At 42.2% G+C, this 27,896-nt stretch overlaps 1 protein-coding gene across 3 annotated transcripts in view; it reads right to left on the bottom strand.

The window, feature by feature from the left end:
• AFG2A (AFG2 AAA ATPase homolog A) overlaps nucleotides 1–27,896 on the bottom strand; it is a 328,486-nt gene that overhangs the window by 209,668 nt on the left and 90,922 nt on the right. For all 3 annotated transcript variants that reach the window (XR_014711280.1, XM_084625932.1, XM_084625931.1), the window contains exon 14: nucleotides 16,418–16,544. Coding sequence is in view for 2 of the 3 variants with exons in the window: in XM_084625932.1 (XP_084482058.1) it covers nucleotides 16,418–16,544 (127 nt within the window). In the remaining variant the exon portion in view is untranslated. The remainder of the gene's footprint in view (nucleotides 1–16,417; nucleotides 16,545–27,896) is intronic.

Below are 27,896 nucleotides of genomic sequence, written 5' to 3'. Positions count from 1 at the left end.
TCTCAATAAATCCACTGTAACTCCAGTTTTACACCAGCGTATATGTACCTTTCAAGAGCGCCTCACTTCAAGGAACATGGTTCATTTCAGTCCCTAAAATTACCTGTGTTCCACATGAATTTGGTGTCCACTTTAATTTTATTGTTGAAAAATCATTTACATCACAAATCACTGAACTGGTTGCAGAAAGAGTTTTTTTACTTTAAAGGAATTAATCCCAGAGCATTTTAAGTTTCCTGAATTGGATCTTTGTCACACATTGTGCCCTTCACTTGGCAAGATGAAAGGTATGAATGAGAGCAAATATCCTCCTTTGCACTTTTCCAGATGAAATACATAAGTTTGGTACCTACCCCTAGAAAGGATTTGATAGCTTCAAATTAGCTCTCCACCATGTATTGTGCAGAAGATTACGAAAGTATTACCAAGGCTAAAATACATGACCGCTTCAAGGTAAGGAATGTTATCTGTTATAAAGCATAAGAGCATGCATATTTACTTTTCTGTTCTCCATGAATTCAAACTATTATCTGTATGTATATTTTACATGCATTATCTGGATGCATGTTTTCACAGACAAAATAAAGCCAATCTATCCTAGAGTTATATTATATCTCTTGAAAGAGAAAATATGCAGCCTAACAAGTTTTACCTCCACCCTCTCTTTTCAGGTAAATAATAAATCTTAAGTGAAAAAGTCACCATGTTCTTCAACTGTCACCACTGAGGTTTGGGGAGGGTTATATTCTAGCAGCCTTAAGGCTGATTTACTGCTCAGCTCTCCACACTCTGACAATCAAATAGTTAGAAACAAAAATCACTTTTGCACACCTGGAAATATTTATTCGCCATACTTGTACAAAAAAGTTTCCACTGGAAACAACTTAAATACTTCAATGAATCTCAACACACAATTCCTGATTTAAATAAAAATATCACATGTTCCTGTGGAAACCAAATGTCACTGCAACCACAGTGTCTTATGTGGGTTAGTGGGACTTTGCATGGGCTGAAGGGGCCATCTGGCCAATCCCACTGTAGAATTGCAGCTTAATTGTGTAAACAATAAACATCTGTGTTCATCCAGTATGTACATGTTTTCCTGGGTGGACGGGATGAACCAATATTTCCTCAAATTGCCATTCATTTCAAGTTTGGCAGATCATTTTTCTGAAACAACTTTAAATCCTTCTCTCACGTCTTCAGTTTTAATTCTACAGATAACCTTGGGACACTCTTTACCACCTAAATAAATCAACATCTGTTATTAACCATGGCAAATGTAACACCTCTCAGAGTATAGGGCTGTTCATGGTTGCCGAGACTGTCACGTACAACAAGATTGACTTAAAACTAATATCACAGAAAGCAAATGGGAACAGAGAGAAGAGAAAGGAACTTTTGCGTGTGCCAAGATTTTGAAACAAACCATTTTTTAATATTTGATACTCTCTTCCACAGCATGTATTTTGATGTCTCTCCCTAGAGCTTCATTTTCTTAAAATTTATTATATGTTGCAGAACAATCTTATCTTCAAAAGAAATTTTATATCTTCAGTTATTTCAAAGAACCATGCTGCACCTGGGCAAAATGATGTAAGCACTCATTGCTGTCTGATTGAAAGGGTGACCTACAAAATTTATTTAATCCTGACATTTTAAAATAAGTTAAATGTCCCCAAATAGTAAAGAGGCATTAAACAATTTTTTAAAAATAGTTAATTTGGGGGGTGGGAGTGCATAGTTCTTGTGTTTAGACTCTCTGGTTCTCATTCTGAATCACATCCCAGCATGCAATGTGCTAGTGACGTAACCACCCCTATGAAGCCCCCTGAAGACTGGCGTCAGCTGTTCAGTATCAGTTGGTCTAAAGGGTTTGCAAACTTAAAAAAAGAATAGAATTTCATTCTCTAGAAAGTTGAAAATAAGGCTATTAAAACTTTTCAAATAAGGCAAGTACACATACTGGACTGCTTCAGTAAGCTAACAGTGCCAAACTAAGGGTATGTCTACACTACGGAATAAGGTCGAATTTATAGAAGTCGGTTATTTAGAAATCGGTTTTATATATTCGAGTGTGTGTGTCCCCACAGAAAATGCTCTCAGTGCATTAAGTGCAGTAACTCGGCGGAGTGCTTCCACAGTACGGAGGCTAGAGTCGACTTCCGGAGCATTGCACTGTGGATAGCTATCCCACAGTTCCCGCAGTCTCCGCTGCCCATTGGAATTCTGGGTTGAGATCCCAATGCCTGATGGGGGTAAAACATTGTCGCGGGTGGATCTGGGTACATATTGTCAGGCCCCCGTTCCCTCCCTCCCTCCATGAAAGCAAGGGCAGACAATCGTTTCGCGCCTTTTTTCCTGAGTTACCTGTACAGACGCCATACCACGGCAATCATGGAGCCCGCTCAGGTAACCATCACCCTATGTCTCCTGGCAGATGCGGTACGCGGTAGACAGTAGCAGCAACCCCTTGCCTTGTGGCAGCAGACGGTACAGTACGACTGGTAGCCGTCATCGTCATGTCAGAGGTGCTCCTGGCCACGTCGGCTGGGAGCGCCTGGACAGACATGAGCGCAGGGACTAAATTTGGAGTGACTTGACCAGGTCATTCTCTTTAGTCCTGCAGTCAGTCCTATTGAACCGTCTTATGGTGAGCAGGCAGGCGATACGGATTGCTAGCAGTCGTACTGTACCATCTTCTGCCGAGCAGCCATGAGATGTGGATGGCATGCAGTCCTTCTGCACCGTCTGCTGCCAGACAAAGATGTAAAAGATAGATGGAGTGGATCAAAACAAGAAATAGACCAGATTTGTTCTGTATTCATTTGCTTCCCCCCCTCCCCCGTCTAGGGGGCTCATTCTTCTAGGTCACACTGCAGTCACTCACAGAGAAGGTGCAGCGAGGTAAATCTAGCCATGTATCAATCAGAGGCCAGGCTAACCTCCTTGTTCCAATAAGAACAATAACTTAGGTGCACCATTTCTTATTGGAACCCTCCGTGAAGTCCTGCCTGAAATACTCCTTGATGTAAAGACACCCCCTTTGTTGATTTTAGCTCCCTGAAGCCAACCCTGTAAGCCGTGTCGTCAGTCGCCCCTCCCTCCGTCAGACCAACGGCAGACAATCGTTCCGCGCCTTTTTTCTGTGCAGACGCCATACCAAGGCAAGCATGGAGGCCGCTCAGCTCACTTTGGCAATTAGGAGCACATTAAACACCACACGCATTATCCAGCACCGGAACCTGGCAAAGCGATACCGGGCAAGGAGGCGATGTCAGCGCAGTCACGTGAGTGATCAGGACATGGACACAGATTTCTCTGAAAGCATGGGCCCTGCCAATGCATGCATCATGGTGCTAATGGGGCTGGTTCATGCTGTGGAACGCCGATTCTGGGCTCGGGAAACAAGCACAGACTGGTGGGACCGCATAGTGTTGCAGGCCTGGGACGATTCCCAGTGGCTGCGAAACTTTCGCATGCGTAAGGGCACTTTCATGGAACTTTGTGACTTGCTTTCCCCTGCCCTGAGGCGCATGAATACCAAGATGAGAGCAGCCCTTACAGTTGAGAAGCGAGTGGCGATAGCCCTGTGGAAGCTTGCAATTCCAGACAGCTACCGGTCAGTTGGGAATCAATTTGGAGTGGGCAAATCTACTGTGGGGGCTGCTGTGATGCAAGTAGCCCACGCAATCAAATATCTGCTGATATCAAGGGTAGTGACCCTGGGAAATGTGCAAGTCATAGTGGATGGCTTTGCTGCAATGGGATTCCCTAACTGTGGTGGGGCCATAGACGGAACCCATATCCCTATCTTGGCACCGGAGCACCAAGCCGCCGAGTACATAAACCGCAAGGGGTACTTTTCGATAGTGCTGCAAGCTCTGGTGGATCACAAGGGACGTTTCACCATCATCAACGTGGGAAGGCCAGGAAAGGTACATGACACTCGCATCTTCAGGAACTCTGGTCTGTTTCAAAAGCTGCAGGAAGGGACTTTATTCCCAGACCAGAAAATAACTGTTGGGGGATGTTGAAATGCCTGTATGTATCCTTGCTTCATATTCATGCATTCTTTATTCATTCATCACACAAATAGGGGGATGACTACCAAGGTAGCCCAGGAGGGGTGGTGGAGGAGGGAAGGAAAATGCCACACAGCACTTTAAGCACAGCACTTTAAAAGTTTACAACTTTAAAATTTATTGAATGACAGCCTTCTTTTTTTTGGGCAATCCTCTGTGGTGGAGTGGCTGGTTGGCCGGAGGCCCCCCCACCACGTTTTTGGGCGTCTGGGTGTGGAGGCTATGGAACTTGGGGAGGAGGGCGGTTGGTTACACAGGGGCTGCAGTGGCCGTCTGTGCTCCAGCTGCCTTTGCTGCAGCTCAACCATACACTGGAGCATACTGGTTTGGTCCTCCAGCAGCCTCAGAATTGAATCCTGCCTCCTCTCATCACGGTGCCGCCACATTTGAGCTTCAGCCCTCTCTTCAGCCCGCCACTTACTCTCTTCAGCCCGCCACCTCTCCTCCCGGTCATTTTGTGCTTTTCTGCACTCTGACATTATTTGCCTCTACGCATTCATCTGTGCTCTGTCAGTGTGGGAGGACAGCATGAGCTCGGAGAACATTTCATCGCGAGTGCGTTTTTTTTTTCTTTCTAAGCTTCACTAGCCTCTGGGAAGGAGAAGATCCTGTGATCATTGAAACACATGCAGCTGGTGGAGAAAAAAAAGGGACAGCGGTATTTAAAAAGACACATTTTATAAAATAGTGGCTACACTCTTTCAGGGTAAACCTTGCTGTTAACATTACATACATAACACATGTGCTTTCGTTACAAGGTCGCATTTTGCCTCCCCCGACCGCGTGGCTACCCCCTCAACCCTCCTCCCTCCCCGTGGCTAACAGTGGGGAACATTTCTGTTTAGCCACAGGCAAACAGCCCAGCAGGAATGGGCTCCTCTGAGTGTCCCCTGAAAAAAAGCACTCTATTTCAACCAGGTAACCATGAATTATATCTCACTCTCCTGAGGATAACACAGAGAGATAAAGAACGGATGTTGTTTGAATGCCAGCAAACATACACTGCAATGCTTTGTTCTACAATGATTCCCGAGTACGTGTTACTGGCCTGGTGTGGTAAAGTGTCCTACCATGAAGGATGCAATAAGGCTGCCCTCCCCAGAAACCTTTTGCAAAGGCTTTAGGAGTACATCTAGGAGAACCACGAATGCTAGGGCAAAGTAATCCTTTCACATGCTTGCTTTTAAACCATGTATAGTATTTTAAAAGGTACACTCACCAGAGGTCCCTTCTCCGCCTGCTGGGTCCAGGAGGCAGCCTTGGGTGGGTTTGGAGGGTACTGGCTCCAGGTCCAGGGTGAGAAACAGTTCCTGGCTGTCAGGAAAACTGGTTTCTCCGCTTGCTTGCTGTCAGCTATCTACAACCTCATCATCATCATCATCTTCATCCCCAAAACCTGCTTCCATATTGCCTCCATCTCCATTGAAGGAGTCAAACAACACGGCTGGGGTAGTGGTGGCTGAACCCCCTAAAATGGCATGCAGCTCATCATAGAAGCGGCATGTTTGGGGCTCTGACCCGGAGCGGCCGTTCGCCTCTCTGGTTTTCTGGTAGGCTTGCCTCAGCTCCTTCAGTTTCACGCGGCACTGCTTCGGGTCCCTGTTATGGCCTCTGTCCTTCATGCCCTGGGAGATTTTCACAAAGGTTTTGGCATTTCGAAAACTGGAACAGAGTTCTGATAGCACGGATTCCTCTCCCCAAACAGCGATCAGATCCCGTACCTCCCGTTCAGTCCATGCTGGAGCTCTTTTGCGATTCTGGGACTCCATCATGGTCACCTCTGCTGATGAGCTCTGCATGGTCACCTGCAGCTTGCCACGCTGGCCAAACAGGAAATGAGATTCAAAAGTTCGCGGTACTTTTCCTGTCTACCTGGCCAGTGCATCTGAGTTGAGAGTGCTGTCCAGAGCGGTCACAATGGAGCACTCTGGGATAGCTCCCGGAGGCCAATACCATCGAATTGTGTCCACAGTACCCCAAATTCGAGCCGGCAAGGCCAATTTATGCGCTAATCCACTTGTCGGGGTGGAGTAAGGAAATCGATTTTAAGAGCCCTTTAAGTCGAAATAAAGGGCTTCATCGTGTGGACGGGTGCAGGTTTACATCGATTTAATGCTGCTAAATTCGACCTAAAGTCCTAGTGTAGACCAGGGCTAAGTGTATAAAAATATTTCACTTAACTAACACTTTTCATTCAAATATCCGAAAACACTCTGGAACCATTAAGCCTTACAACACTGCCTCCCTCTAAAAGTAACCAATTCCTGTCACACCAGTTGGCCTATATAATCTCAGGAAAGTTAACAAGATGATTGGTTGAGATACATGCCAAACGTCACGGACTCATTTTACAATTTTAAAAAACTGTGTGCAGGAATGGCCACATTTAGGCAATCCAGGGCCCTAAGCACACCACAAAATATGGTCCCTGTGACAGTGGCAGGAGGTCCCTTTCCCTCTCAGAGAGGCAAGGGCGACACTGATGTGCACCCAGAATACCAGACATTCTGGTACTTCTGGGAATGGCATGAGCCTACCCCTACCTGCATGACACCAACGCTCCCGGTGTGCATGCAACGTCACGCCACATGGAAAATGCCATTTAGAAGAGCATGACACCCAACCCCTGCTGGCATGACTTCACACGCACTGTGCATGCAAGGCCATGGTCCACAAAGGATGCCGTTTTGAAGAGCACACAGTCCCACCCCCCCCAGCGTGACATCACAAGCACAGTGAGTGAGGTCATACCAGCGGGAGCAGAATAGCACACTCTTCAGCATGGCATTCTCATGCACACCAGACAAGACCACGTCCAGTTTTATACCTGTACTGGACCGGACACAAACTGCACAAAAGTAGGACCGTCCTGCTTCAAACCGCACGAATGGCCTGCCTCGTAACAGCAGCTTCCGTACTCTTCTCAGTTTCAAAACAACCATTGGCTTGAGCTCCCTTAGTTGAGCCTGGGCCTTACCAGTTCAGCCCTCAGGCACGTTAATGAGCCTAACAGGGCTGCAGCAGAATTGCCTGATTGGCCACCTGGTCCAAACAGCTGAAAGGAGCCAACAGGTTTACATTTAGGCTTAGCATCAGGTTGTTGACTGTTCGTTGCTTATACCCACAGCTGCGATCACTCCTGTGCCTCCCTTGTTCCCAGCATTGTTCCCATCCTGCTGCAGTCTGCTCCTGTCCTGTTCTAGCCCACCTCAGCCCTGCTCCCCTGGCCCAGCTTCTGACTCTGGCTCTCACCTTTGGCTCCAGCTCAGACCCCTGACTCTGACCCTTGGATTGATTCCTACTTCCTGACCCTGAGGTCAGGCTGTGTCTCTGATCACTAGGTCAGACTGCTGACTTCCAGGAGCAGCAGTAGGGACCCTCCCCACACACCAACAGCCATACAGGAGTAACAAGGGCAGCAACAGGAATTCCCTCTTATCCAAGAGAGGGCGGGAGTAACAGCAGGGGGGAACCATGCCTGCAATTCTTATCTCAGTAGCCAGAGTTTATCTGCTTTAATGGGGGTCTGATCAGGCTGCATCTACCTCCTTCTCTTCACACAGAATTCTCTGCATGAATGGTATTGAGGGACTCCCAAACAGTAGGTCTTATTACTGTTATATATAGGGCCCTACCAAATTCACGGCCATGAAAAACGCATGAAATCAGACTGTGAAATCTGGTCTCCCCCCGTGAAATTTGGTCTTTTCTGTGCTTTTACCCTATACTATACAGATTTCATGGGGGAGGCCAGAGTTTCTCAAATTGGGGGTCCTGATCCAAAAGGGATTTGCAGGGGTGGGGTCACAAGGTTATTTTAGGGGGGGGGTCATATTATTGTCATCCGTACTTCTGCGCTGCCTTCCAAGCTGGGGGGCCGGAAAGCGGCGGCTGTTGGCCAGGTGCCCAGCTCTGAAGACAGCGCCCCACCAGCAGCCGCACAGAAGGGTGAATATAGGATACCAGGCCACCCTTACTTGTGTGCTGCTGACTTCAGAGGTGGGGGCTGGACACTGGCGGCCACTGACTGACAGCCCAGCTCTGGAGGCAGCAGCACACAAGTAAGGGTGGCAACACCACACCCTGCCCTCCTTATTTCTGGTCATAAACATACAGTTCAGGGTAGCATAAAATCCCTCCTTTACCTGTAATGGGTTAAGAAGCTCAAATAACCTGGTTGGCACCTGACCAAAAGGACCAATAAGGGAAAAAGATCCTTTCAAATCTGTGGGGGGAGGTTTTTATTTGTGTGGTCTTTTGCTGTTCTCTCTGGGACAGAGAGGGACCAGGGCAGGAAAAACCATCTCCTAAAACCCTACCTGAAATAAGCATCTAGATTACAAAAATTGTAAGTAAAGCAAGGAAATGTGTTAGCTTGTGAATTTTCCCTATGCTAAGAGGGAGGTTTATTCCTGTTTTTTTGTAACTTTTAAGTTTTGCCTAGAGGGGAATCCTCCGCATTTTAAATCTTATTACCCTGTAAAATTACCTTCCATCCTGATTTTACAGAGGTGCTTCTTTTACTTTTTTCTTCATAATAAAGTTCTGTTTTTAAGAATCTGATTGGTTTTTAGTGTCCTAAAAACCCAAGGGTCTGGTCTGTGCTCACCTTGTTTATCTATTTGGTTGGTATATTATTCTCAAGCCTCCCCAAGAAAGGGGGTGAAGGGGCTTGGGGGGATATTTTAGGGAAACAGGAACTCCAAGTGGTCCTTTTCCTGAATCTTTGTCTAACTCCCTTGGTAGTGGCAGCAATACCGTCCAAGGACGAGGAAGAATTTTTGCCTGGGGAAGTTCGTAACCTAAGCTGGTAGAATTAAGCTTAGGGGGTCTTTCATGCGGGTCCCCACATCTGTACCCTAGTGTTCAGAGTTGGGAGGGAACCCTGACACTTTTGCACTGCTGCTGGTGGCAGCTCTGCCTTCAGAGCTGGGCTCCTGACCAGCAACCGCCACTCTCTGGCTGCCCAGCTCTGAAAGCAGCACCGCCGCCAACAGCAGTGCAGAAGTAAGCGTAGCAGTACTGCACATCCCCCCCCAGAGTAACCTTGCGACCCCCCCCCCCAACTCCTTTTTGTGTCAGGACCCCTACAGTTAAAATACTGTGAAATTTCAGATTTAAATGGCTGAAGTCATGAAATTTACAATTTTTAAAATCCTATCACCGTGAAATTGACCAAATGGACTGTGAATTTGGTAGGGCCTTAGTTATATAAAATGAAGGCAGCAGTTCTCAGAGTTATTTTTCAGGCTCACAGTAGGCCTCACTGCATCAGTTACGCTTGGTTCATGTTCTCAAGGTTTTCATCATGATCATGAAGACTAGAAACTTATCTTTAGAAAACAAAAATTAAGTTTACATTCTGATGGAGTCACATCACTGTAAGCATTGCGGCCCTGAGCACTAGACTATAGTGTCTACCTTTAATCCAACCCTGTGTGTAACGGCATCATTAGGCAGAACCTTTAGATTCCCCCAAAATCCTACAGAAGTCAAGTATAACTTCTTCCTCGTTTCAACCTTAGCAGTCGGTTTATATTATGTTTTCAAGGCTCTCTCTGTAAAGAACAGGACTGGAAGATTTACTTTTATTGTAAATGAAAGCTAAAGTTCTCCTTTATGATCCCATCCCCATCAAATCAGGGGATGCCAGGTGTAGAATACACAAAGTACAAAGCCCAGCTCAGCTTTTCTTTGTAACCAGGGCAACTGTAATCCTATCATGTTGAAGCCATTACATAAACAAGACGTGTGTGTGTGTGTGTGTGTGTGTGTGTGATCAAGATGAAGAGTACAAGGCAGGCCCTAAAGTAATCAAATAGGCAAATACACAAATAAATGAGCATACTGTGATAGGAACTGTAATTTATGCCAGCAAACCTGACTGGTAAACATGCTTACAGTATCACCTGCTTTAATAACAGATACATTTCCAGACAATAACTAATAAATATGCAAGATTCTTTATTTCCTTTAACTCGTAAAACTGCAAACCTAAATATTTGAATTTCTTCCATAAGCCTCAAGAAAGGCAGAACTTTGAAGTTTCTAAAGAGGAAAGATTATTTTCTTTTGCTGCAGGCCAGAAATTAGAATTTCTTTGCTGATTCTGCCAAACCGCCATAAAATATATTTTTTATTTTCATCAAAATAAGCCACTTTGAATTAGAGCTGTCCCATAGCTACTGAGTGATCAACATTTTGAGGGTCAGACTAACTTTGTAAACCACTGTATGAACCCTCTGACCAAAAGGGACCCTCCAAAACCACGCAAGATCAAACAGGATTGTGGGGAAAGAGTTTCATTCCATTTCCTCACTGTTGGCAGTTTTGGACAACACATGCTGCAGTTTTATTTTGTTCACATGATCAGAACAGTGGGTTGCGTCCACATGTTTTTTAAATAAATGAGCTAAATTCAACCCTGGGTGGTAAAGCTTCTCCAAAGAATAATTTGGTCCCAGTGTTTTCGGTAAAAAGTTTTTAGGGCTAAGTAAAAATACAAAAAGGAGAAAAATGTTCCTCTGTACTGGCATATTTAGAGCATACTCATGAGCAGCATGCAAGACATCTTAGATTTGAACCCATATTCTTCCAGGCTATTCACAGTTTTTTAAAAAGCATGTATAAACTCCTAGTTCTTTGGCATTCATTGCATTATTTGTGCATCACTACAATTTTGGTTTTATACTGCTCTGAAGCATAAGAACAGAAGAATGGCCATACTGGGTCAGACCACAGGTCCACCTAGCCCAGTATCTTGTCTTCCGACAGTGGCCAATGCCAGGTGCCCCAGAAGGAATGAACAGAACAGGTAATCACCATGTGATTCATCCCCCCCCCACCCCCCACCCCCGTCGCCCATTCCCAGCTTCTCAACACTGATGAAATCCAGACCATCATCAATCTAAAAACAATAGGCTATGCTGACATCACATCATCTCATTCATCTTCATTTGTCCCATCACATCCTGTCATTCTTATGCAAATGACACACTTGAGGATGCAACTTTTCTGCACTCCGTGATAAGGGGGAGTAAGGCTGTTAAAAGCCCCAGGGTGCCATCCCAGACCACAGACTATCACTTCATTCAACACCTTGTGTTTTACATCACATCTAATGTGTCTGACATTCAAATTTGACCCAGCAGGAGGTAAAACTATTTGATTTCTCAGCTACATACATCTCATTTCCTGTGCTGAAACACTCACTGAACTCCCTTGGGATCAAACAGTGTCTTGCTTCAGTGTCCCCTTGCTAATGGAAATTGAAATACTGCTCAAGAGGAAGAAGATATTTGCATGGGGCATGTAACAATGATAGCAATCCACCCTTCTCACCTAAGAGCTCACGAAAGCTTATGCTCTAATAAATTGGTTAGTCTCTAAGGTGCCACAAGTCCTCCTTTTCTTTTTGCGAATACAGACTAACACGGCTGCTACTCTAAAACTAAAACCCTGGGTATGCTGAGACTCTGTGACACAGAAGCATCGCATCCGATGAAGTGAGCTTTAGCTCATGAAAGCTTATGCTCAAATAAATTGGTTAGTCTCTAAGGTGCCACAAGTACTCCTTTTCTTTTTGCGAATACAGACTAACACAGCTGCTACTCTGAAAGAAGCAAGTTGGTTTAGATTAGCGAATACCAAGGAGGAAAAACACATAGGTTACCTTCCAAGGAAATTTGGTAGAGAGCACTTTGGAAAGAATGTGCACACTCAATTACAAGTCTGTTTAAAACATTTAATTTTAGGTTGAATAAGAGTATACAAGATCCTAAAATGTTTTAGGTCCCAAAAATTATTCCCCAAGCCTAGAAGTCAGCATGAATTAAAATCATTTCCCATACTTGTAAGTCTGTCTCATCAGTTCTATTCCCACAGCTGTTCCCCCAGACACCACAGGTGGTGAAAACTAAGCTTATCTGTTGCACAACAGGAAGGATTTTATTATTATTTACTCATAACAGTGTTTTGTTTCATCAGCACCTTCAATAAATGCTCTGAACATCTTGTTCCCATCACACGTGTGAATGTAGGAAGAGCAATTTTTATTAGACGGGAAAAAATACGGGAACAAGAGAAGTACGTAAAATAAGACATTTTCTCTGAGGAAAGTAGCAACCACCTAGAACAACCTTAGCATCATGTGAGAAATGAAGTTGGTTAAAATGTCTCACACAGTCTTAAATGTGGGGGTTGTGTTATTGGCAATAGTGCTTAGGTACCATGGTGATAGTCCAAGAAATTATTATAATTAATAAATGTATGTCACAAGTACCAACCAAGTTTACAGTTAAATGGATGGCTAAAAATATGTGTAAATAAGAGAGTCCTGATATCCATATTTACAATGACAGCAAAGCCTGCATCAGACTGAGGAAAAATAATCTTCCACTTACTTGCTCTCTATAGTCTCAAAAGTTTGTCTCAAATTATAGGAAAGTACCATAAACTGTATATTAATAGATAAAGAAGAAACTACATAAACAGGAATATGCTGGATTTATGTTTACTCTTTTGGTAAATTAATACATCTAGACATATCACAAACACCTTCCAAACTTTTCTCTGTTTACAAAGCTAAGAATAGAACCTCCAGTAACATTTACTGTATTCCTCAATCCCTGCAACACCAAAGCAAAGAACACAGATGTGCATTGTACTTGTGATTTTTTACAGTATATAAGAAACACACATTAAAGTGAACATACAGTCATCATATGAATGCTTGAGAAGGGCATATATTGATTGGAAATATGTGATTACACTAATGAATATTTTAAAACATTACATTAATTCATATTTTTAAAAAGTTTTTAAAGGCATATATGGAAACTGACTAATCATAATGTAAACCACAAATCCACATTGCAACATTTTCCAGTTGTTAGTTTACTGAAGCCCAGAATAGTGATGTTCTTATAGTGTTCACCCCTCTCCCTTTTCCCTTCCAAAGAAGAGAAAGAGCAACCACTGTAAGCGTCCGTGACTCCTGGGATAGAGTAGCATAATGGTGCAACCTACTTGGCTTGTAGGAAGCATGGTGTCACTGTGGGTACATGTACACTAGAGCTGGAGGAGTAATTTCCAATTTGGGTAGGGATACCTGTGCTCTGATCAATCTAGTGCACTAAAAATAGCAGTGTAACTGTGGCTGCATGGCTAACAGTTGTGCCTCCAGCGTGCCTAGGATTTCAGATCGGATTGTACTCGAGGTAGCTAGCGCATCCCACTGCCTGTGCAGCTGCAGCTACACTGCTATTTTGAGAGTGCCAGCTTGATCAGAGCTAGCACGGGCATGTTCATTTGAGCTGGAAATTACACTTTCCAGCTCCAATGTACAAACACCACCACACTGACTCACTGGTTCTCAAACTTCATTAAGCTGCACTTGGTCTCTCTCCTCCCACAGTCAGTGTGGAATGGCAAGATTCTAATCTATACCCATCTATAAAATAGCCCTTTAAAAGAGAGTTTCTTTTCCTTAGAAGAAAATATTTTAAATCTTTTGAAAATGATTTTATTTTCCTTCTCCCTTGTCTTTCCTTTTGTCCAATTCAATAATAAATAAAACAACGATACAGCTCTGTAAAAATCAGCAATAAAAGGAAGTTGGAGAAGCATAATTTGTATTTAAAAAATAATGTAAGAAAATTAGTCTTATCCATTTCTCATAGATTTTAAATTTTGTAAGGCAGTCCAAGACCTTTTCTATTCAGAACGAACTATAACTTAATGGGCATGTGTTCCCTCTTCGTTGTCTGTTGGCAAAATCAAGAGCTTCCTAGGCATTTTCACTGGGCAAGTTGTAGTGAGACACATAAACTAGTGTTTTGAAGTCAAAGCAAGAACTTCCTGACATAGCAGCCCAAATTACACAGGATAAAAGAAGAGAAGCTAATAGTTAACAGCAACCCTTGCATTTAAATTATATTCATCTGAAAACCCTTTCCCTCACTAAGAGGGAAATCCTCGTCACCCAATTCCAATCTCAGCTAAATGGGAAATGTGACTTTCATGAAGATATAAGGGAACAGAATTCTTCCTCTCAACCACCAGAATATCTACAACCTTGCTCCAGGGTTTCTACTGCGGGTATTTACATAGTATTTTGTTCAGCGGAGCCATTTATTTTGCACTTTGCCAGAAATGGCAAAACTGAGGGAAGCCAGGGATGATAAAAGGGCTTCGTCACCTTCCGTCTTTATTACCCATAGGTGAAATTTTGTTTAAGTTCAGTAAAATTTCAACCTTTTGGCTAATTTCTAAATAGATCTAAATCTCCTTTCATTGGTTCCTGTCTTCAGCAGTATATCTCCTCCTCCCTCTGCTGCTCTGCAGCAGCTGATAACTAAAATAAACTATTCCCAAAGAAGTGGATGTACAAACAGATCCATGCATGGACCAGCACTGCATACTGTGAGATTAGAACAAAACCAGCAGATGAAATTTAAAATCCTCCAGTCTACATGACAGAGGTCTGCTTTTGCAGCAGAAGTTGTAGCTGCAGAATGCAGTATTGCTAGTAACAGAAGTCCTGAGCAGCTATTAATATTACAGATTGGTAGCTGCCTGTTGGGTTTGATAGCCGGTTGCTGGAGAAGGCGAATTTCGAGGATGAGTTTTGCTTACTGTCATTTAGTAGTTAGCGTGTTTGTGTTGTACTGCCCTCTTCTGAATGGAATGTCTTGCTCAAATGTGATTATGTTGCTCTAGAGCAGGGGTTCTCAACCTTTTTCATTCTGAGCCCCCCTCCGAAAACATGCTATAAAAACTCCACGGGCCACCTGTGCCACAACAACTGATTTTCTGCTTATAAAAGCCCGGGCCGGCGTTAAGGGCAAACAGTGCAATTGCCTGGGGCCCCATGCCATAGGGGCCCCCACGAAGCTAAGTTGCTCAGGCTTTGGCTTTAGCGCCCAGTGGCGGGACTTAGAGCCCTGGGCTTCAGCTCCATGCAACAGGGCTTCAGATTTCTGCCCTGGGCCCCAGTGAGTCTAACACTGGCCCCCTGGATGAGAACCTGTTCTATAGCATATCTGGTCAAAGATTGGGATTTCCATCCATAGGGAAATGCCAATGTTTCAAAATTTGATATTTTCCCAAATCGGGACAAAAAGTTGAAGACTAGATTTATTTTTCAAAATAGATAGTCCAACCAGAGGGGAGACCATGGTTCATAATGGGAGTCCAGCGCATAGAGGGAAATGGGGGCATGAGGCACCCAAACTTCAGCTTCCAGGAAGCACTGTGGCAGTTCAGGTGAACAGAAAATAACATCCAACTGACCCAAAAGGAAATGTTTCTCTTCAATATGACAAATCAGAATGTTTCAACTCAGGTTGACCTGATGCCAAATTAAATATTTAGTGTACATTTTCTCAATAGAAAATTAATTTTTTTTGGCAAGAATCAAAAAAATTCCCACAGATAGTTTCAATTAGAAATGACATTTTCAACTGAAATTTATTTGAGGGGAAAATTCCTGACCTGCTCTACCCTAGTGGCTAACACACAAAGCATATAAAAAAGCCTTAATGATAACAGCCATCAGTGGACCGTCTCTTGCACACAAGTGATAGAGGGTTGTGTTTTTTGGAGGCAAAGTCAAGCAAGGAAAGACTTCCTTGAGTAAGGAGCACCACTTAGAAATGCTTCTTAGAGGAAAGTAGTTCAAACTTGGTCCACTCCATCCTTTTTTACTCGGACAAGAGAACATGGCTGTGGACTGTTTTAAAGTGATTTGGGGGAGTTGTGGAGTGTTTTGGGTTTTTTTTTTTTTTTTTTTTGCAGTAAGCTACAGATTTGGGTTACTCAAAATGTAAAATGGGCTGTAATTATTATCCAGATATATTCAACTCGATATCTAAAAAGAAATTGTAATGTTTTACACCTGGAACAGCTATGGCTGGAAATGAGCTGAACTAGCAGCATGGATTACTAAATATTTTCAAAGGAAATAACTAATGCAGCAGTCCAGCAAACACCTTCATAAACAAACACACACTCTGAAAGCAAAATAGACACAAGTGCTTCTACAGAAATTTTACAGACATCCTGGGAGCTTGATTTAAAAGAAAAATAATTTTTCAGAAAACTGATACTTAAGGATGTTGCAGAACATTTTTATTTTCACTAAGCCTCATGTAACAAAAAAAGGAAATGCAGACACAACCCTTTCCTCTCCCTTTGTCTTTGTCTTTCAAAGATCTTCCCTTCAACAGAAAATGGATTAGAGAATTAGGGGAAACCACTGAAAGAGAATCAAATTATTTCAGAAGCCGGTTTTCACAAGAGACCAGAATATACCACAATGCAACTATTCTTACCTTGTCTATCATATCCGGTCGGTTTGTAGCTGCCAAAATTGTCACGTCCTTTAACTGTTCTATCCCATCCATTTCCGTTAACAGCTGAGCCAAGACACGGTCTGCTACGTTCCCAGCACCTGAAGACCTGATTAACAAAAATGCAACAGATTAGTTGTTCCCTTCCTAGATAATTACCAAATGAGAAAGGGTTTACTCTTCTGTAAAACCATTAAAAAAACCTTTTCAATTTTATAGAATAGCTTTCTGATTTTTCACTTTCATCTTCAGTAGCTGAGGGGAAAAATAACATAAATCATGTAAACTAGTTAAGGGTATATTCCAGAATTAGCCCTTCAAAAGATTTCTCCGTATTCATAAAAACGTCTGAGCTTGTCATTTACTACCTTGACATGGCAGACTGGACAAGGTTTTCACACAATATAAATAGTCTGGTGTAAATATTTCTAAGGGGGGAATAGTTGGATTCAAAAGGCTTCCTAAGAGACAATACCTCAGTTCCTACCACTACCCAGGTGATTGCTTATGCCACCCCATCCAGTACAAAGTACAAGTACTTATTCATTTTGCAGTGTTCCACTATATTTTCACTTCTTCAACCTCCATCAAATGAGACCAATTTGAGTGCTAGCCAGCTAACTCATAAACGCATTTCCTGCCTTTATAATTTATCCATCTGTTTCTCCAGGAGAACAGAACAGAAAAGAACAGAAAAAGAAAAAGTTAAGTTGGGGGAAAGAAAGATACAAGTATCAAGATTTGAAATCCCAAAAACGTTAAACCCCAAAACAAAGGCAAAATATTTTTTATGCCTTTGAAGAAGTTTGGGAACGGATTCTAGTCACACTAAAGTCACACAAAGTCAATGGCAAAACTCTTAAATACACGTGAAAGACATGTTAAAAAAAAAGTAATTTGGTATTTTCATTACAGCTTCTAATTTTTTTAAACTAACAACAATACACTTGGGTTAACTCACTGTACAATCAGCCAACTGCCTTCTGCCCAAGTAAATGTATGTACATAGAAGAGAGATGTTGAATAACTCAAAGTAAAGGAACAAACTGTACGGTTACTTAAATCCCACTTACAAAACCTTTCTGAAATGTTATGCTTTGGTCTGAAGACATCATCAAATAATAATAGGTAAATAAATTGATAATAATAATAGGTAAATAAATAATAGGTAAAATTAGTAATTCAGCGTGAAATATACTTTATTTCAAAAACGTTATAAGAACTAGGGGCATATTGTTTTATCAAAAAATACTAAGATGCAAGACCTAGGAAATATTAGGGCCATATACACATACGTCTTGTGTGTGTGTGTGTGTGTGTGTGTGTGTGTGTGTGTGTGTGTGTGTGTGTGTGTGTGTGTGTGTGTGTGTGTGTGTGTGTGAGAGAGAGAGAGAGAGAGAGAGAGACACACACACACACACACACGGAAGAAGCTTAATATCAAAGCCAATAGATCATCTTTGCATATAATGAAAATATAATACAATGAGGTACAGAAAAGGTAAACTAAACAAGTGCCGGTTCTTTTCTGAAAGAAAAGAAATGGAAAAGTCAGCATCAATAACAGTATCTGAAACAAAATCAGAATAAAGGTTGAGTTACTATTAAAATGTGTTTTTAAAAAACCCTAATACGTCTGAATGGAAGCAAAGCTGTGCCTACAAATTCACAGGCTTGGGACCAGACTCTGAACTCTTGATTTCTGAGATGGGTGAGATTTTCTATGAGGCTAAGCCAAAATACTGGTCTCCTGAAGGCAAAGACAAATCAACAGCTTGTTCCAAAAGCTCCCTCTGCTGAACAACTGCTGCAAGTAGAGTTGAGAAGTTTAAAACAGGTGGGGGAGGAAAGGGTGGGGAGTAAAGCCAAACAGTGTTAAGACTAAAATTTTACTGACCTCAAATAACAGAATTTAAATCATCGAATTAAGGCCTACTCCTTACGCAGGGTAAAACTCAGACTGTTATCAAATAGGATTTGCCCACCAAAGATGTAAAAGACACAGTAAATCATCCAGGATCAGCCCCCTTGCCATAACAGGATTGCTCCCTACAGACTACTCACATTTCTTCATAATTTTGTGCCACTTTGTCTCCCTGTATTTAAAGGGACACTTTCCAATATATTTTAACAAATGTTATTCTCCATTATTTATAATACCTTCCTAGTGATGCTCAATTTATCCTCCTTTCTTTGGTAAATATTTCTTTTGTCCCCAGCACCACTTATATCGCTAAAGGAGCCTTAACATTGCAACAATTAAAAATATATATATTTAAAATAACTAGAGTTTCTATAATTTTCAAGGGGGAAAGAACAGATTTTTAACTTATTGCTGATATTCAGAATCTGGAAGACATCTGCTTCCTGGTTAAATAAATGTTGCCTAACACAATAATGGGGTGAGCCAAGGGGATTGCTGAGAAATATTAGAGAAGGGACTTCGTTTCTTAGTCAGCTTTTTTTGTTGTGTTGCAGCAGTGTTAACAATTCCCCAGTGAAATGAGTGCATTTCTAACATACCGAGAGGTCACAGCCCTATCTATTTAAAAGGAGCGGAATGTGATACAATACTATAGTTGTTTGCAGGTTAGTAAATACTTTTCAAAGGAAATAGATCTTTAAAATAAATTAGAGTCAACTTTTGTAAAACTTGTATCCTGAAAAGACTTATACATAGGCTTAACATCTCAACCGTGAGACTACTCATAGACAAACAATTAGGCATGAAAGCCTCTGTAAGATCAGGGTCTAAATGAAAATTGCACGTGAAAATGGTCTGAAACCAGAAGTCACCGGGAGAGGGGGCAAATTTTTTTGGTTTAAGAAATGCAGGAATACGTGTTTATTTTTATTTTTTATTTGAGGGCGGGGGGAGGCATTGGATCCCTCCTGATACGAACATCTATGTTGCAAGTTTCAGTATGGAGACAATGTTTATCCCAAGTATAAAAATCATGAACAGGGTGGACTTGGAAAGTAACTGAACAGCATCTAAATTAATCTCATTGATGGCAAAATCCCCAAATGTTTTCAAAGAGTGAAAAGCAAAGTTAAATTCCAAGCTACATGCTATGTATACATAAGGCTTAAGAACATACTCTCCCCCCTCCCCCAATACTGTACATTAATCCAACAGTATGAACTCCTACATCCATGCAGAGCCCCACTGAAGTCAATGGTATTTGGTACCAGACCAACAGCCCAAGATAGCAGATCCCAGTGAAGAAATATGGCCTTTTCTATTATTTGGCATCAGATAGGGAATATGCTACAGGCAGAGGAAAAATATTTTATAGTAAAGACAGGTGGCTGAAAAAAAATTAATAAAATGTCTGAAAATAAAATGTCTGATACACAGACAACTGCCTGGAATTTGCATGTATTTACTCAAACTAGATTGTCATATTGCGCAACATATTTAGCCTGTATTCTACAGTAAATAAACTGGTCAGGCTTGACAAAGCCCTGGCTGGGATGATTTAATTGGGGATTGGTCCTGCTTTGAGCAGGGGGTTGGACTAGATGACCTCCTGAGGTCCCTTCCAACCTTGATATTCTATGATTCTATGATTCTTTTGGCTTAACAGGATATCCTATAAAAATGCAGACAGGCAGACATTTATCGCTAGAGATTTCTTCACCAGCTGCTCCAGAACTGCATCACCACCATGTGCTCCGAGGAGCTCCAGTGCTGCATAAACTGTTAATCTGAAGGGTGACATACAAATATGCATTTTTCCATTTTCCCATGATTTCCCAGCAAGGGTTTCAAATTAATGCAGGCAATGCTCATTAAGGCTGCCTGGACTTTTGATACATACGGCAGTCAGAAAAACAAATTATGATTAGCCCTCCAATCCTACTTACACATTTCCACAACCAACGGCCAGCCAAGACACCCCCACCCCCCCGCCACCCTACCTGACTTCCACACACTGATTTCATCATCACAACTACACAGAAATAGTCCTCAAAAGGCACGTACCGGTACAGACTCATTTCCTGTCAGCAAACTGACTGAGAATGAATGCAGTCAAAATTAAGAGTTTGAGAGAGTGTACGCGTGCCTCACCCTCACCACAAATTCCCACAACTCCAAAATAAAAAAGGGGGTAAGAGAAATCTGGCAACTTCATTGCTGCCTGAGAACTTTAAATCCTTTGTAATGTTGTGAAAATAAAATTACACAGTTCTTTTTAAAAATATGAAATAGGATTAATGTTTGTACAGTGCTCTGAAAAATATAAAGCAGTAGCTAAGTATTAAGCATTACAATCAGTTTGCAAGTCATTCTTTCTGTGTACGGATTAAATTTTTTGTCAAATCCTCTTTAAACCACTTTCTACACATTTACAATAATCTCTTAAAGCATAGCACTTAGTTTTTTTAAATCACTTGCAGCCAGAAACTACCACCCTTACTCCCACTGAAGTGTAAATAACTGTGCAGGTAGCCCATTGATTTCAGAGAGCATGCGTATGCATGTCTTTACTCATAACACAAATTCCCTGAATTCCAAAGTATGCCACGTGAAACTATTTATATAGTTATGGCACTATTTAGTGTAAAACAGACAGATTAGGCCTCAATAGTAGTGAAAGCTCCATTTCCCATGTGCATTCTGAAGTGAGAGATTCCTAGAACACAGGTGTATTTATATTGCATGCAAGACTTAAAATTAACCATTGCTATCTGATTGACAACCAAAGCAGCATATGTGCTGCTCAACATATGGGATTCTGTGACAGGGTGCACTGGTACCACGACAAACAAGGGGTTAACCTCAGTTTCCCTTCCTCCTCCCGGCTCCTGGAGCCTGATCCAATGCCCATTAAAATTAGCTCCAAGCTGAGCCTTCCAAGGCTAAATAACTAGTTTTTAAAAAGGAAGCCACTTTTGAGATAATCATCTGCTATTTATTTTTTCCACTTCTTAAACTTAAAAAGCTGAACAGATTTTTTAAAATTTAAAAAGATATATCTCCCCAAAATGAGAAGTTAAAGGTCCAGCTCATTACAGAAATTTGTAAACAAGCATTCATAATGAAAACACAGACAGACCCTTAGTCCTAGAGGTGTTTGCAGGATTGATCTAAAATGAGTAGTTTTGCAGAATACAGCATATAACATTTTAACTCAGAAATTTACTTGAGCCCTGATCCTGAAATTGATCAGGTTCAGCAGTTTGCCTGCACAGAACTTTGTCAACTTCAGTGAGGCTTGGTGCAGGAACCCTGAACAAAGTGAAGTTGCAGAATCAGGACCGTAATGTAGTAGATAAGGTGGAAGACAAGGATTGCACAATGAAGGTAAATTCCAAGAAAATCAAAAGAAAGCTTCACCAGTGTCTTTTGGATTAACATCTTAAAATCAACCCAAGAACCTACTTATTCCTTCAAAACAATGCTTTAAGCACCTAAAGAAGATACCTGTAAGAATTATGAAGTTCCTGTTTCCTCTTATCTGGTTTAAATACAGTATCCTGAAGCCGCCACATAACTTGGAGGCCAAACTCAACTACATTTTTTTAAATCAGTAAGAGAACTGCATCATGCTCAACTGATTTCAGCAACAGTGACTATGCTGTTCAACTTTCCAGAAAAATGACTGAACAATGACTGCTTACTATTCTGCATACAAAGGGCCAGTGCTGCTCCCACAGAAGACAGTGCTGCAACTGACTTCAAAGAAAACAGATTTAGGGTCACAGTAAATTATATTTGCAGTAGGCTGATAAGAGAAAGCATAACCCCACTCATGGGACAAAAGTAAATCTGAAAAGAAAAAAAAATAGTAAAGTAATAACAAAATAAATACCACCACCTACCACTTATAAGAATTCCATACAAACATTAACAAATTAACCCTTATCATAAAACCATGAGGTAGATATATATTTTTGTATCCATTTTACAGGTGGTGGGAGACTAAGTGACTTGCCCAAGATACAGAAGTGTCTGTGACAGAACTGAGATTAGAAGTCAGCAGTTCCTGGTCTTGGATCTGTGCTCAGACTCACAGATGACACCTCTCTGACAAATTAAATGAGGTTTAAGAGACTAATTTACATTTTTATATGGCATTTATCTCAAATCATCTGAATTAACAAACCGTGGGCCTAATCCTTCTCACTTTACTCACATGAATAGTACTACTAAAGATCATAGGGGTAAAATGAACAGGATTTGGGCAAATAAGTACAGAGCACCACAAAGTCAGCCTTTTAAGAAAGAGAGAAGGATGGCAGCCCAGGGGATACCCAGGATATTGCAGAACGGTGTAAGGGCACTCCAGGAGAACCACCTACTCTGACAAGATGCGCCATGGAACTTAATGTTTATGCAGAGCAGGCAGGGCACTAAAGTAAAACATGGAATTCAACTTATCTACCTGTGAAGTATCAACTGGTGAGCTGACCATGCCAGGTTTTGAACACTGATTATGATGGATTTCAAGGAGAATGTAACGCTTACGTCACTCTCAGGTAGATCCACCGGGACTACACTGCTGGTAAGCCTGGGAGAAGTTGGAGAGGGCTGCCATGGGCAAGGGTAGCATCTCAGCACAGATGACCCTGAACTCATGGAGATAACCAGGTTAGGGGATAGACCCCACAGGCTTTACCATACATAGGTGAACCCTTCCACCCAATAGCATACTGTAGGGTAATCTCCATATGGGAATCATCACTGAGATTTCTATGGGAAAAGTTTCCCACAGTTTTTCATTGGGGGGGCGGAGAAGGGGACAATCTGGCCCATTGTATCTACCACATGATATTAGACAAGACCTACATAAAAGTTTAGTCTTTTTACCAAAAAAGTTAAAGTAAATATTGAAAGGTATGAGCTTTAAAAATCTTCCTGCAAATGGCAAACTCAAATTACTTCTTTTACTGGAACTGGAAGGAAAAAAATTAACATGGACACAAACGTAAAACTCATTGACATAACAAAATAGTTGGTATCAAAAAATTAATATCTGCTCAAATAGACCAGAATTCTGAACTTCTCTATAAGCTACTGAGGTAAAGGGTTCCTGAAATACCAAAGACCCCTGCCAGCACACTCCCACACAAAAATCACTCCGCTCACACTGTCTGAAAGATTTTATTGAGTCTGACATTTCTGTCAGGGCTTTGTAGGGGTAAACTGTCAGCAAGAAGCACCTGCCAAGTCAGTCTTTTCAGTCCAACTGCCATGATCGTAATTAACTGTCTCACTGTTTTATTTCCTTCCCTCACAAATGTTGATGAAATATGGCTTTGGAAGTTCCATGTTTTCCACAGTATTAAAAGAAAATTTTACTCCAATAGCATAGTGGCTAGTAAATAAATATAATAAATAAATAAATAAATAATGGCGGCAATACCTTCCCAGAGAATAGTAATGTCTCACAATGACAATTAAGGTATTTGCCAAGAAAAAAAGCTTTTAAAGTGGATAAGGACCTTAATTTACAGTTGAGCCTCTTTTCTTAAACACTGCTAGGACTTCAAGAAACATCTCCAGCTCTTGAGTAAAATTACTGGCCTTGCAAATATAGGTCATTACATTCATGCAGGCAATAGAATATGGTTACAACTGACACTTCTGTTTCCTGTAGCACCTTTCATTCAAGGATGCCCAGTATCAGAGGGGTAGCCGGGTTAGTCTGTATCTGGAAGCCTACTTTTGCCATCTCCAACACAAGGAATATTTTCAACACACCACTGAACAGTGCACTGATCTACAGGAACCCTCCTTCCAACACTACAGGAAGAAGAATTCTGCGTGGACTCCTCCTGACAGTCGAAATGACAGGCTGGACTTCTACATAGAGTGCTTCCGCAGCCGTGCACAGGCTGAAATTGTGAACAAACAGCATCACTTTACCCCATAACCTCAGCCGTACAGAATGAAATGCCATCCACAGCCTCAGAAACAACTCTGACATTATAATCAAAGGGGCTGACAAAGGAGGTGCTGTAGTCATAATGAACAGGTTGGATCATGAACAGGAGGCTGCCAGGCAACTCTCCAACACCACATTCTACAGGCCACTATCCTCTGACCCCACTGAGGAGTACCAAAAGAAATTACACCATCTGCTCAAGAAACTCCCTGCTATAGCACAGGAACAAATCTAACAGACTCACCCCTAGAGCCCTGACCAGGGGTATTCTATCTGCTACCCAAGATCCATAAACCTGGAAATCCTGGATGCCCCATCATCTCAGGCATTGGCACTCTTAAGGCAGGATTGTCTGGCTATTTGGACTCTCTCCTCAGACACTATGCTACTAGCACTCCCAGCTATCTTCGAGACACCACCGACTTTCTGAGGAAATGACAATGCATTGGTGATCTTCCTGAAAACACCATCCTGTCCACCATGGATGTAGAAGCTCTTTACACCAATATTCCACAAGAGGATGGACTACAAGCTGTCAGGAACAGTATCCCTGATGAGGCCACAGCACATCTGGTGGCTGAGCTTTGTGACTTTGTCCTCACCCACAACCATTTCAGATCTTGGGACAACTTATATCTTCAAGTCAGCAGCATTGCTTTGGGTACCTGCATGGCCTCACAGTATGCCAACGTTTTTATGGCTGACTTAGAACAACGCTTCCTCAGCTCTCGTCCCCTTGCGCCCCTCCTCTACTTGCACACATTGATGACATCTTTATCATATGGACCCACGGGAAGGAGGCCCTTGAAGAATTCCACCTGCATTTCAACAATTTCCACCCCACCATCAACCTCAGCCTGGACCAGTCCACACAAGAGATCCACTTCCTGGACACTACAGAGCAAATAAGTGATGGTCACATAAACACCACCATACACTGGAAACCTACCGACCACTATACTTACCTCCATGCCTCCAGCTTCCATCCAGGACACATCACACAATCTATTGTCTATAGCCAAGCCCTAAAATACAACCGAATTTGCTCCAATCCCTCACAGACAAACACCCACAAGATCTTTATCAAGCATTCTAAAACTACAATACCCACCTGGGGAAGTGAGGAAACAGATTGACAGAGAGAGACAGGTATCCAGAAGTCACCTACTACAGGACAGGCCCAACAAGGAAAACAACAGAACACCACTGGTCATCACGTACAGCCCCCCAGCTAAACCTTCTCCAGCACATCATCAACGATCTACAACCTATCATGGAAAACGATCCCTCACTCTCACAAACCTTGGGAGGTAGGCCAGTCCTCGCTTACAGACAGCCCCCCAACCTGAACCAAATACTCACCAGCAACTACACACCACACAACAAAAACACTAACGCAGGAACCAATCCCTGTAACAAACCCTGTTGCCTACTCTGTCCCCGTATCTACTCTAGCGACACCCTCAGAGGGCCCAACCACATCAGCCACTCCATCAGGTGTTCATTCACCTGCACTTCTACTAATTTGATAGATGTCATCATGTGCCAGCAATGCCCCTCTGCCATTTACATTGGCCAAACTGAACAGTCTCTACGTAAAAGAATAAATGGACACAAATCGGACATCAGTAATGGTAACATACAAAAGCCAGTAGAAGAACACTTCAATCTTCCTGGACATTCAATAACAGATTTAAAAGTAGCCATCCTTGAACAAAAAAAAAAAAAAAAAACTTCAAAAACAGACTTCAAAGAGAAACTGCAGAGCTACAATTCATTTGCAAATTTAACACCATTAATTTGGGCTTGAATAGGGACTGGGAGTGGCTGGCTCGCTACAAAAGCAATTTTCCCTCTCTTGGTATTGACACCTTCTTATCAGTTATTGGGAGTGGACCACATCCACCCTGACTGAATTAGCCCTGTTAACACTGATTCTCCACTTGTAAGTAAGGTAACTCCCTTTTCTTCATGTGTCAGTATATTTATGTCTGCATCTGTAATTTTCACTCCATACATCTGCAGAAGTGGGGTTTTTTACCCACGAAAGCTTATGCCCAAGTAAATCTGTTAGGTCTTTAAGTGCCACCGGACTCCTCGTTTAATTCAAGGATTTCAACATAATTTCCATGCATCCATTCATTATCCCGTCAAAGTAAACATTACTACCACTTTAGAAATGGAGAAACTGTGCTACAGTGATGTTAAATGATTCCTTACCCCACCCCACCCCACCCCCAGCAAATCAGGTGTCTCACAAAGCAGATGGATAGCAAAACTGTGTGTAACTATTACTGAAACTGATTATTACTGATTATCTTTTAGAAATATTAATCCAAATTTACATCTGGCATACACAGGCACAACTCAACTCAAGTTTGTCAATTAGGCCAACAGCGAAGTCAGACCACTGTTTATATATTAATGTGATGGACTCTATAGAAAACCCTATAATTGATAGTTTGTAAATTAATTGCAAGTTAAGCAATTTAAAATTGTGGCCAATCAAAAAGTAGAGTATGACAAGCATTAAAATAAGAAATCTTCCTTCAAAACAGGCAATTGCTTTGGCTGTAATGGTGGTGACAAAGCTACAAAAGAGGGTCATAACTCTAACCCTTCTCCCACTTCCCCACCAACACCCTATGTTTGGACACTACTTACACTGCTGCCATACGTTATCTACCCAACTATAGTCAGGCAGTACCCACTGTAATGCATCCTTGTCCTCCCCCTCTCCCACGACTGCAGATGACTCAAAAGGAAAGAACCTGGGCAAGTCATGTAATACAGCGCTTGGGTTAAATTTTTGGCTTCATGAACGTCTGTATACATATGTATCTTCTCCATTTACGACAACCTCTCATCAGTTACTTGGCGGAATTAGCGAAGCAATCCAGGAAAAGGGAAAGGAAACCATGCATTAGAGTCTGTTTGAAAGCGGGTTGTAGAAGGATACAACCATGAAAAACAAAAAGGCCTTGCAAAAATGCATGTTACTCTTCAGGGACTGAATTTAACTTACCAAGGAAAGGGAAGTCAGAGTTACACCCTCCCTAATTCACAGTGTTGTGTTTCAATTTCTGAGAGTTCTCCCAACTGTACAGGCCCACTCTGGTCAATGAGCTGGTATAGAATGGGTCCTGTGAGCTGTTCTCCACTGGCTCGGTCTGCTCTCATATTAGAGCAGGCAGAGCTCCCTCTCATTGTGAGCTGCTAACCTTCCCTCCATCGAATCTCCTCCTAGTGAAAAAGAGTAAGAGCCCTGAAACCACTCACTCTCTCCTGCACCCCCACCCCAATGTGGGGAGAGGGAAAGTGGAAAGAGCATCCGGCAGTCACTCACTCCTTCTGTTCCTGGACAGAAGCTGTCTTGCCTGTGCTTGCTCTCTCTGAGAGACTGTGAACAACTTTGCCTCTTGTCTCCCTAGCCTGGAGAAGAAGACTGTGCTCCCTATAGCCTTCCTGTTCCCCAGAGAGATCTGGGAATCAGATTTCTCCCAGCACTCCTCCCTCAACTCAACCACAAAAGATATTATAAGGACAATGAGTGAAGAAATAAGAGA

The sequence above is a fragment of the Lepidochelys olivacea genome (assembly GCF_965140295.1).
Source record: "Lepidochelys olivacea isolate rLepOli2 genome assembly, chromosome: 4".
Taxonomy (NCBI): Eukaryota; Metazoa; Chordata; order Testudines; family Cheloniidae; genus Lepidochelys; species Lepidochelys olivacea.
Note: the sequence above shows the minus strand (reverse complement) of the source record. Positions and strands in the feature narration are given on the sequence as shown.